General features: G+C 41.8%; 1 protein-coding gene across 1 annotated transcript in view; it reads left to right on the forward strand.

Annotated features, from left to right (window-relative positions):
• The window catches only part of LOC136857286 (protein qui-1), a 2,256,165-nt gene that overhangs the window by 2,038,940 nt on the left and 204,759 nt on the right, over positions 1-12,466 (forward strand). Inside the window, exons 10-11 of the mRNA XM_068225125.1 lie at positions 3,754-3,910; positions 8,886-9,275. Of these exons, the coding sequence (XP_068081226.1) occupies positions 3,754-3,910; positions 8,886-9,275 (547 nt within the window). The remainder of the gene's footprint in view (positions 1-3,753; positions 3,911-8,885; positions 9,276-12,466) is intronic.

Here is a 12,466-nt window from a genome sequence, read left to right on the forward strand (position 1 = left end):
GATAAGTTTCGAGTGGATCTTTATCTTATGAGTATTAACTTACATTCTTTCACTTAACACGGGACAAAATTAAGTGACATTTCACCGTGTGGTAAAGATAAATTTTGTGTTTGAACTTTGTTAACCTTTTATAAACGCTCCTCTCATTTGTGCAGAAGCCGCCTTTACATTAACTCGCCCCAGGGCTCAACGATGTTCATTCATGTTCACCATTCACAAGGACTACCTCAACGCCATTCATTAACGTCGCATGGATCTTCAAGACATCGAATAGATTTTCTAGAACTTCCATCGGGGGACGAATGGTGGTTCGCTGATATGGAAAATGGAGCTGCCGGAATCCAAGAACATCGCCAGCCATAGGACGAGGAACACTTTCTACTGTATCCGCTGTACAGAGGTGACATTACTTTCAATTTCTCAATAAACTCTGGAAAAACATTTTAAAAGATTTATTTAAACAAACCCTCTCCCTCTGTATGCACTTCAGCGAATGGTACACGCCCTGCGTCTCATCTCTACCGAAGTACCACATTTACTGTTACAATACACTCAGATAAAATGTTTTTCTTTTCTTTTCTTTTCTTTTCTTTTCTTTTCTTTTCTTTTCTTTTCTTTTCTTTTCTTTTCTTTTCTTTTCTTTCTTTCTTTCTTTCATTGGCGACCGTCCTCGGGTCCAAGGTTGTGGAGTTGAATACCCGCATACTTGGTTGACATTTAAGAGTTGTCAAATGCGAAAGACCCTTGTCGTTAGAATTAGTTACATGTGATTTATCTATGCACATCAAAAAACGTTTTGCATAATATGGAATAGTATGGAAAATAAACATTTTATCATTGTGTATTGGATTATACAATGCTACTCATGATCTTATAAAGTCTATCATTTGAAACATCCGCGTGATCATCCGCTGTTTTGAGACCAATCATTTTCACCATTTTCTGCTGTGTACAGGGAAAAAGTTAACAGCTCATGTCACGGCCTGTGCGCATTTGGTGTATGTTGTTGGTGGGATTTTGTGGGATTTTGGACTAGGTTATTACAAGAGACTGCATTCTAACAAATATCCTGCAGACTTTATTCATGTGTGGAACGAAAATTACAGACTATGTACAGAAGACTTTTGGCCTGTTGAACAGGGACTGATATGTTTTTTTTTAATTTTGCCATCCTGTGACGTTTAAATAAGGAACGTGGCCACCACGGACGTCCTGCAGGGCTCTTACTCGCCGTGGCATACCACAGAACAAGTTGCCCAGGTCCTCTTGAGGCAGGCGATCCCTCTCTTCGACGGCGGCCTCCATGATCTCTTGGCGGTTTATGGGAGGGCGTGGACACTAAGCAATAGCACGCTTCAGCATATCCCAGGCATGTTCGATATAGTTCATGTCCGGCGACATCGCAGGCCATTCCATTCATGTAATGGCGGACTCCTGGAGGAAGTTTTGTACTCGATGTGGTCTTGCAATGTCGTCCACAGGACGTCAATTTCTTCGCGGAATGGACGCACAATTGGTTGCAGGATCTCACGAATGTAACGCTCTCCAGTCATTGTACCATCAATAGGTACCATCTCAGCATGATCGTGATCCTCCGCGGAATGCATGCACTTCTTGGACATGCTGCAGCGTGGCACGAGATCCCTGACACCCCTACATCCTTGTGCAAGGCGATTATTGTTTCGTCCGTGAACAGCACAAAACGCCACTCTGCACGTCGCCATTCACGGTATGCTTGGGTCCACCTATGACGAACAGTTCTGTGGCGGTCAAGGGGGCTGTGGTTGTGATTATAGTGTTAAAAGGAAGTAAAAGATCAAGGAGGGGGATACGGTGGAGGAGCCGCCTTGCGTGTACGTCTCTCGCATACAAACGATTTCTGATAGTCTAAAAACCGTCGCACCACGAACCTACTACGCCGGCGTAGCAGGAGGAGAGGTGATACTCCCACGTGGCGCGTCCCAGGTGGCGGATAGGGGGGTCCTAACCGTCTTGCCGGCGGACTTGAGGGAAATAAAATACCTCTCGCGGACGAAACACATTACCCCCTGCGGGTGGGGGACGCACATGTAGAATACACCCGCGGTATCCCCTGCCTATCGTAAGAGGCGACTACAAGGGGCGACCAAGGGATGATTGAATTAGAACCATAAAACTACTCTTGATTCGTACCATCATGCGGGGAACACCATGGGTCGCTTTGACTTGCGAGTAGTACCACTCTGTTAGGTACTGAATAGTTTTGTGATTCGTAGCACTCAAGCGGGGTTCAGTGTAGTTTTCCAGTACCCGTGAGTCGTACCCATGTGAGCAACACCACGGGTCTGGGCGTTGCCTGTGAGTTGTGCCACTATATGAGCGACACCGTGGGTCTGCGTTGCCAGTGATTAGTACCCACTATGTGAGGAACACCACGGGAATGCCGGCGCCCGTGCTTAGTACACCTAGGTGAGGAACCTCATCGGTTTACGTTGGCTATGAGTGGCGCCATTGTGTAAGAAACACCATAGGTCTGCGTTACCTTTACGACGTACAATACTTGTGAGTAGTACCTTAATGTTTGGAACACCGTGAGTTTACGCTACTTTTGATTAGTGCCGCAGTTTGAGAAATATCATGGTTCTACTTTACTCGCGACATGTACCATACTAAGGGGCCTTAGACCTGGTTTTTGGATCCCTTTAGGCATCAAGCATAATCGATTCAGGACTGTGCTTTATAAGTGGTCCCTTGGTCAGTAATCCTATTATTTATGACCGCTTTTGTGTCGGATCCACTGTTTTTGTTTGTTTGTTTGTTGTTTGTTTTTTGTTTTTTGGGTTCCTGTCCATCCATTCATTTTTCATGACATTTTTTATTCATTTTGGTCAGTGGATTTTTTAAACTTTTGTTGTCATTTCATTTCGTACCATTAGGGGCCGATGACCTCGATGTTAGGCCCCTTTAAACAACAAGCATCATCATCATCATCAAAATCGTCGCAAGTCAGAACGGAGCTCTATGGCGTTAGCCATCGGTCGTTTTGTGGCGCTTATCACAACAAAACGTTTTTGAGCTGCTGTTGTGGAGCGAGCGCGTCCTGTCCGCGCACGATCAGACACGGAATGTGTCCACACTCGCGACTCCAAGACAGTTTGCCACAGCTGTCTGAGTTAGACCCTGTTGGATGAGGGTGATGATGCGGGTTCCGGTTAAACAGAGTGACGGATCGTTAGGCATGCTGATGTAACTAACAACACCGGGCGAGTTGGCCGTGTGGTTAGGGGCGCGGAGCTGTGAGCTTGCATCCGGGAGATAATGGGTTTGAACCCCACTGTCGGCAGCCCTGAAGATGGTTTTCCGTTGTTTCCCATTTTCACACCAGGCAAATGCTGGGCTGTACCTTAAATAAGGCCACGGCCACTTCCTTCCCACTCCTAGCCCTTTTCTATCCCATTGTCGCCGTAAGACCTATCTGTGTCGGTGCGACATAAAGCAAACTGTAAACAAACAACAAAGAGTTGACCAACGCAGATTTAGAACACACTACATGGCTCATCAATTCTCACCTTTCTTTCTTTCTCTTCCTAATGTCACAGTCATTTCATCACTTACTGTTGCACAGTCAAAGAACTTCAAAACTAAATACACAGTAATAGCTGAAACAAAAAGTACTATTGCCATGTTGAACCCTGTTCCTCGAGTTAACATAATGCGTGAGATGAGTGGCATTGTTTTTTTTTTAATTAACGAACTGCAATTCAAATGTTTCAGAGTGCCATGGAAACCAGGAGGGTTGGCTTCGGAAAGCGAAGAGCACGAAGCGTACCTAAGCAAGTTCCGTGAAATGGTTACTGCCAAACTGACCGCACTCATCAACCGAAGCCTGGAGGATGAACCTGAGATTAAAGCTCGAAATAAAACTGTACAGGTACGTAGAACCATTTTTGTGATAAGGAATTGGAGTTTATAATTTTAATTTCGTGTAGTTATCGGTAGCCTGGTGCAAGGCAGACCCTTCAGGGAGGGTGGTTGCCGTGTACAAGAAACTGCGTGTTATTGTGGTGGAGGATAATGCTATGTGAACATTGTAAGAATGCTGCGAATAACACAAATACCCAGTTCCTGAGCGAAGAAAATTAATCTTTACTATGAAAATCTTTCGACCAAACTCGTAATCGAACCTGGAACCCCGAGGACTGAAGGCGAAGACACTGATGACTCACTCATACACACACAGAGGATACGTGACTTTTTCGTCCCTGACATACTGAATGTTAGGCTCTTGCATATTAAGTCAGTTCTATATTAGGGATACTTGAAGCCCGTCATATTTAATCTAATGCTTCTTCGAACACCACATTCATCATGTTGTTACCGTGAGCATAAAGCACGTGAGTTTTGCTGCTACGTAGGTACACGGAAGTTTGCTAGCTGGGTGAAAAGCAGCTCGACTTCAGGTCATGTCCTGCAACTCTCTGTCAGAGTCTGACCCTGTGTCTTGTTGGTAGTCATCGCGAAGAACGGACTGAGGGGAAACTGCAAACTGACTCTAGTAGGCAACGTAGATTATTGTCCTGTGTGTGTGTGTGTGTGCTATAGTTATTACCTGAGTTTAGCTGTAGCAGAGGTGCTTTGGTATTCGAAATGTGGTACTACATAAGAATTTCCCCGGAATATAGGGGAACAATGTGGAATTATCACACCGCTAATGGCTGGTATAAGCGTCCAGATTCGAACTCCAGACCTTCGAACAGTACGGTGAATAAATGCTTTAACTAAATAAAGAAAAAATGATCAGTAGTTTTCCAGTTATAATAAATCAGCACTGCAGGAACCCACTACCGGGCTATATTATCTATGACTAAAGACTGTAAAACAGTTCTTTAATAGTATCTCCCTTATTATTCACTCTATCGAAAAAGTCTACATGAGTAAAAAGTTTTCGAAATAGATTTCCATTAAGGCTGGTATATTTATATCTTGGATAGAATAGAATAGAACAGAATAGAATAGAATAGAATAGAATAGAATAGAATAGAATAGAATAGAATAGAATAGAATAGAATAGAATAGAATAGAATAGAATACTCCCCTCCACCAGTCTCGGATCACCCGAAACTGCGAAAGGAGTAATCATTTAATGTACTCCAAAATGATTTGGTACATGCATATAAAACATTTACAAATAAACTTATTAACTGTTTCAATCTATTTCTAGATTACATTCTGTTTTTTTTTATATTTACAGATTATTTATTTATTTTGTCATAGACGTAAGCCCCGTTATATAGTCTAAGACATGCATGGATTTTACCCTCCCTATGTTATATTAGTGCTTATATTTTCTACCTTTTGAATGAATTGAGTAACTGGAAGAATACCTGAGTGACAATACTTAATTCACATGCAGTTTAATAGTTAACCTGAGAGCGACCCAACAATACAAGAATTTATCTATTGCTATATTGAATGATATATTTACACCTACACGGAATTATGTATCTTATCCTCCTTACTTTTTCTTTTTTTCATCATCTTTTAATTCCTTGTCTCACATTCCTCTTATGATATTACAAAGTTTTGCTGTTTTTCCTGGAACCTTCCATTCTTTGCTTATTAATTTAGCAATGGTGTAAAATTCATGTTCATTATCGGTTTTAATTCTATCCTTCCCATCTGTATATTTCTGTCTCACCTTTCTTGTTTCTTTACAGTCTTTTAGTAAGTGAGCAACTTCCATGTCCTTATTGCATAAAATTCAGAGATTTTCCTCATTTTTTGTCGTAGAGATGTATTCTTATATACAGCCATCAGCCACCAAGTTATCCCTCTCATTTCCCTTTATTGTTAACATTTCAGTCCTTACTGTCATGTTTTCACTTATTTTACACAATTCAACCAGTGTTCTCTTGCTGTTACAGTCTGGCTTTATTGTTTGTCCTTCGATGCCTATTTGGACCACCGTTTTACACAATCCCTTGTTATTTCTTGATAAATTTATTTCCCTATAGTACCCCATTCCTATGTCATCCAGTAGCTTCTTCACTCCATCCACCCAGTAACCCTCATTTTGTTGTTTCATTTGGAGGTGGTATGCTATCCTTAGAATTTCACCCCCTGCCCCCCGTCTTATCCTCCACCAGTATTTAATTATTCGTTTAACAATATCCGCCCGTACACTCATCCCTTCACACACCATTCTCATTCCACTATTTGCAGTTCAGCTTGGTAGTCCCATTATTATTTGGGCAAATTTACTTGCAACTATGTCTAATGTTACAATTCCATCATCTACTCTCCATATTTCTCCTTCATACAATAACTTATTTTAACTACACAATTAAATACATTTCTCTGAACACCATATTCGATGTTCGGCATCTTTTTATCCAATATTTTTATACTAGCCAGAACAATTACTCCCTTCATTTTTGCTCTTTTTATCTGTTCTGACCATCTTCAACTACCGCTTATAATCATCCCTAGGTATTTGATCTTTTTTATCAACTAACTTTGTCTTACCCACCCACCACAGTTCACTTTTAGAGAGTTTGTCACCCATTTCACACGCCATAACTCTGGTTTTCTTTGGATTGATTTTTAGATTCAATTTTAAGTAATTTATTATCCCATTGATACTGTTTTGCCTTTTGACAGGGATTAATGTGAGCAGCAGGATATCGTCTGCGAAGACAAGATCCGGAATATCTTGGTTCTCAAGACATGGAAATGCTCCTTCCTCAAAGCCTTCGGAATGGAAAATGTCATTAATGAATAATAAAAGCAATATTGGTGATAATTTGCAACCTTGTTTGAGACCTAGTTTTGAAAAATCGCTCTCACTACTACCCTATCTTTCACTTTGATAGAACATTTAAATTCCTCATACGTATTTTCAATTGCCCTCATCATCTTCCTTGATATTCCGATATGGCTCAACTTATAGACGACAGCACGTCTATTCACCGAGTCAAGAGCTTTCTCTAAATCGATTGCCGTGATGTACAATTTGCCTCTTTTCTCCTTCTTGTATTTATCCTTTAATTATTTTAACAACCATTATACTGTCACTAGTCCTCATACGCTTCCTAAATCCTGATTGAAGTCCCGACATGACTGAGCACCCTTCTGCCCAATTCATTAGTCTTTTGGTCAATATCCCTGTATAAATCTTGCTTAGAGAATCTAGTAACGTTATCCCTTTATAGTTACCTGGATTTGATATTTCACCCCATTTCTTATATATAGGGCAAATAACTCCCTCCTACCATGATTTTGGTACTCTCGCAACCTCAAACATCGTATTAAATATTTTTACTATACTTTCGAGACTAAAGTTGTTTTTATGTTCTTGGATAGCTGGGCTATGTCCGCTAGGACTTAGACTGTAAAATATTATGTTAATAATATCTCCCTTATTAATCTACTTTCGTAGTTATAAGAAATCAGCACTACGCCCACCCGTTGATCGGCTATGTCCGCTATGACTTAGACTGTAAACCTTTCCGTTAATAATATACCAAACCAAACCAAACCAAACCCCATGGCACTACAGCCCTTGAAGGGCCTTGGCCTACCAAGCTACCGCTGCTCAACCCGAAGGCCTGCAGATTACGAGGTGTCGTGTGGTCAGCACGACGAATCCTCTCGGCCGTTATTCTTGGCTTTCTAGACCGGGGCCGCTATCTCATCGTCAGATAGCTCCTCAATTCTAATCACGTAGGCTGAGTGGACCTCAAACCAGCCCTCAGGTCCAGGTAAAAATCCCTGACCTGGCCGGCAATCGAACCCGGGGCCTCCAGGTGAGAGGCAGGCACGCTACCCCTACACCAAGGGGCTGGCCCGTTAATAATATATCCCTTATTAATCTTCTTATCGAAAAAGTGTACAAAAGAAAAAGGTTTCAGAAATGGTTTTTTGGTATATTTCCATTAACGTTGGTTTTGGATATTTTGTGGGACCATAAATTCACTGTTTCAATCGTCCTAAAAACTCCTGGTCCGTTCCGGTGTTTTGAAATGTTATGGACCCTACCTTTTGATAGGTGGCTTCTAAATATGAAATGTGGTTGAATTATGTCCAACAAGCTTTCACTTATAAGAACTCAGAAAAACAGAAAAACTGACATCAAAGCTAAAGAATCTGTAATGGTCTATCTTACGCTTGAAAGGGATAACTATAAGCAAATTTAGCCTAAATAATCAATGTACCGACACATGCTCATTACGATTTTTAATACAGATTAGACACGCTATGGTGACCAATTATGAACTCTCGGATATTTCAGCATACTGTGTACTAAATTTCTGTTACCATGAGCCTCATCTCGTTTTCCTTCTTACACGAGTGTGTTATTTAAAGTTCAGTGAATGACTGAGAACATGTAACTCTCGAAGCTCGAAACCTTGAAATCCTTATATGATTAACTCCGTGGCTCAGCTGCTGGCTTCCCACCTGAAAGACTGAGATTTGAGTCCTAGTTTTTCCGGGTTGATAATTTCATCTCAAAAATCGCGCGGCGTAAGAAAGGGCATCCAGCCTTAAACCCCCATACAGAACCAAAATGAGGCTGGATGGCTTCAGCAGCCCCAGAAATTTCAGATAAGCTGAAGAAAGATGGTTATACTTATGGTTCCTGAATCTTTTCTGTACAAATCCGCCTTAATAAAACTGAAATGATCGACGTTAACATTTTTCCTGACACAGTTTTGAGATAAGGACTCTTAGGCAACCCGTCAGTAACACGATTTTTCGCTCTCTAGGCTGTTGAGTTTGAAATTTTGCTCGTCTGCTTCTGCAAATGGCTGTTTGTTTAAGTCTATATTTAAGTATCTACATTCATGTAAGTGCATGACCCTAATAATACTATTGTAGTATATTGATGTGATTTTCATTTTTAACAGGAGGTGTTTCAAGAAACACTGAGCCACTTAGCGCTTTGTCAACAACCTCCTGCCGTAGACTGGAGTGGCAGCGACACCCTGGAGAAGGTCCGCTCCCTCATGATCACCTCCTATGACAGTAACTCGCGACATGGTCCCATTCTGTTGTTGGGAACTCATGGCTCAGGAAAGACATCCCTCATCAGCACCATCTACAACAGCTGCGAGCAGTGGTTCGGCCGTCGGCTGCTGCGTGTGGTCAGATGCAGTGGAGCCACCCCTCGGGCTGCCTACAACCTGGAGTTGCTGCGCGTCATCTGTCAACAGCTCTGTCTGTTGTTACATCTGTCTGATGGATTCCTACCTAAGGATGCGTCCTTCGATCCTCTTTATGTCAACAATTGGTTCCAGGTAGAGTATTTTATAAACATCCACCCACCTTAGACAAAAGATTTCAAGATCGCCAACCTCAGGGATATACGAGGGTTGGGCATGTCATAGCAACTATGACACTCGTAGTACATGAAAACTGCACGAAATGGCATTGTATTGGACAGGGAATAAGCACAGGATGATGGGACAGCAGCAGTGAGTCAGATGTACGTTAACGAATCGTATCCTTGAAATTTTTGTCCTAAATGGGAGATAATAATTATTGTTTTCACGCAAATTAAGAGCAAAATTAACGGTAAATTAATAAGTACCATTATTACTAGAAAAATATATACATAAATTGCTTACATTACGTTATAAATTATACTACGTTACAGCGCGTCAGCATGTCTTTTGTTCATGTAAATATTTGCTCCCTTAACTTCTTTGAACTTCTTTTCTTTGCTTTGCGCCGGGCTGGGTGGCTCAGACGGTTAAAGCGCTGGCCTTCTGACCCCAACTTGGCAGGTTCGATCCTGGCTCAATCCGGTGGTATTTGAAGGTGCTCAAATACATCAGCCTCGTGTCGGTAGATTTACTGGCACGTAAAAGAACTCCTGCGGGACTAAATTCCGGCACCTCGGCGTCTCCGAAAACCGTAAAAGAGTAGTTAGTTATCTTTGCTTTGCTTGATATTAATTGGTGGGACGAGTTGTTGACTTGTGTTCATAACTAATTAATTGATCTAATTATTGGTCCAGGGATCATGCTATTTCTCTTTCAACAAAAATCACTTTTGTATTATTTACGATATATTTTTCACCTCCATTTTCTTGTTTGAACTGCCCGCGCTAGTGATGATGGACAAAGATATTGAGAATTCAGAGACATAGCATTCCCGTTCTTCGGCGATAACTCATTAATAAAATTCTTGCTCCAGGAGTCATGCTGTTTTTTCTTTTTTCTTTTTCTATAAGAATCATTTTTGTGTTACGATGTACTTTTTACCTCGATTTTCCCGTTTGAACTGTCCGCGCAAGTTATGATGGACAAATATATTAAGAATTCACAGACATAGCACTCCCACGCGTCGGTACTGGCCCTGGTCATCAGAGAGGAAACAAAAGCCGACACGATGAAGCGGAATGCCACAGAAGAGAGTCGTGTCTACAGCGAATTATTTGTCGTAGTTACGTATCTATATTAGTCTAATAATAATGGTATCAATTTACCGCTAATTTTATTGTTGATTTGCGTGAAAGCAATTATTATCCTCCATTTAGGGAAAAAAATACAATGAAATTTCATGGATACGATTCGCTCACGTAACCGTGAGTCAGGCTCCGTGCAGAATGGATGTGACGAGGCAAGAATAGCGTGCGAAGTACTGGAACACCCGCCATGCTTACCGGATTTGTCTCCGTGTGATGTTTATCTCACCCCCAGAGTGAAAAAACCAATCCGTGGGAGACATTGGAGATACGAGAGGACATTGACAACGCTGTGAAACACGAGACTGCGAAATTCGCATGGTGAGGCGACTGGTATCCAACGTCTTCCGCATCATTGGCAACGAGTTGTGGACAATTTAGGGAACTACTTTGAGGGTTTACCGTAGAGGTTACTGTTCTCTCTGAGAATAAACATTATGTAGCACAAAGGTCTCGTCACTTTCCATCCTACACATGGTAGACATACTCGGCAATTTTCACACATTCCCCAGCACCTTGCTCCCCACTCTCATCTGTATATTTCCATTTGTTTGGTAGATCCCGCATCCGTGCCGATAAAAATAGTTGCAATGACTTATGCACCAACCCTCGTATGTAGATGACTCTACCTCCTGGCCAACACAACCGGATACAGACTGTTCTCTAAGTGATTACACAATAAATGAACAGTAAAACTGTCAACTTTGTTTAAGGAGAAATTGCAAAATTAAAGCCCCCTATAATTCAATACTTGAGAAGACAAAAATATGTCCTGTGAATTCTACACAAGCTAAGTGTACACAAATGTATGAGTTTGTACTTTGCTTAACTCTGATGTCTGCCCTCCCATTCCACTATTTCCCCTCCTCACCTTCCTTAGAAGTTTGTAAATGGTCATTCTTAATTTTCCTACCGCGGAGCTCCGCAGGGGTTAAAAAGTTCCCTCTGCTAACTAACTAGTCTGCTGCGAAACACAACGCAATGCAATAGTAAGTGATGGTAGAGAAGTCCGCCTCCGTGGTGTAGTGGTTAGTGTGATTAGCTGCCACCCCCGGAGACCCGAGTTCGATTCCCGGCTCTGCCACGAAATTTGAAAAAGTGGTATGAGGGCTGGAACGGGGTCACTCAGCCTCGGTAGGTCAACTGTACAGTATACAGGGGGTTCGATTTCCACCTCAGCTATCCTCGAAGTGGTTTCCGTGGTTTCCCACTTCTTCTCCAGGCAAATGTCGTGATGGTACCTAACTTAAGGCCGCGGCCGCTTCCTTCCCTCTCCCTTGTCTATCCTTTCCAATCTTCCCATCCCCTGTTCAGCATAGCAGGTGAGGCAGCCTGGGCGAGGTACTGGTCCTCCTCGTCAGTTGTATCCACCAGACCCAAAGTCTCACACTGTCCTTGAGGCGGCATAGGTGGTATCCGTCGGTATGTACAAGGGAAAAACCAACCCTGGACGTTAAACAGATTAAGAAGGAGAAGAAGATATTGGTACAGAATGCATTCCATTCATTGTGTGTTTCTCTCTCTCTCTCTCTCTCTCTCTCTCTCTCTCTCTCTCCCTCTCTCTAGCCTCCAGAGAGATATGAACCCGTTTCAAATTCATCCTCTATGCTGAAAGAGTTGAGAAAAATCATTTTGTACACAATATTTTATTTTAGTATATGATATATTCAGCTCGCCCACAATGATAGCATATCATTCCGCTCATAACATTATCCATCCAGTTTATATAGGGACTCTTAGAAACTGCCGAGATGTCAGGCTACGCGAATCTACTGTTTTACCAGCTATCTGAAAGTGATCAATGCAAAATGTTGGGAAAAGCTGAGTTGAAATACTTTGATAGTCAAAGTAGGTGACAATGTGATGCAGTCCTACCATGACTTTGTCAAGAAACAGAATTAGAAGGAAACATCTGAGAAAATTGCTTGCCAATAATTTGAGAAATGTCTTACAAAAGCCCTAATCTACACTTTGACTAGGGTTGAGAATCACTTTTTGCAATGAATAATGGTGTTATGG

Source organism: Anabrus simplex, chromosome 1 (assembly GCF_040414725.1).
Source record: "Anabrus simplex isolate iqAnaSimp1 chromosome 1, ASM4041472v1, whole genome shotgun sequence".
NCBI classification, from domain to species: domain Eukaryota; kingdom Metazoa; phylum Arthropoda; class Insecta; order Orthoptera; family Tettigoniidae; genus Anabrus; species Anabrus simplex.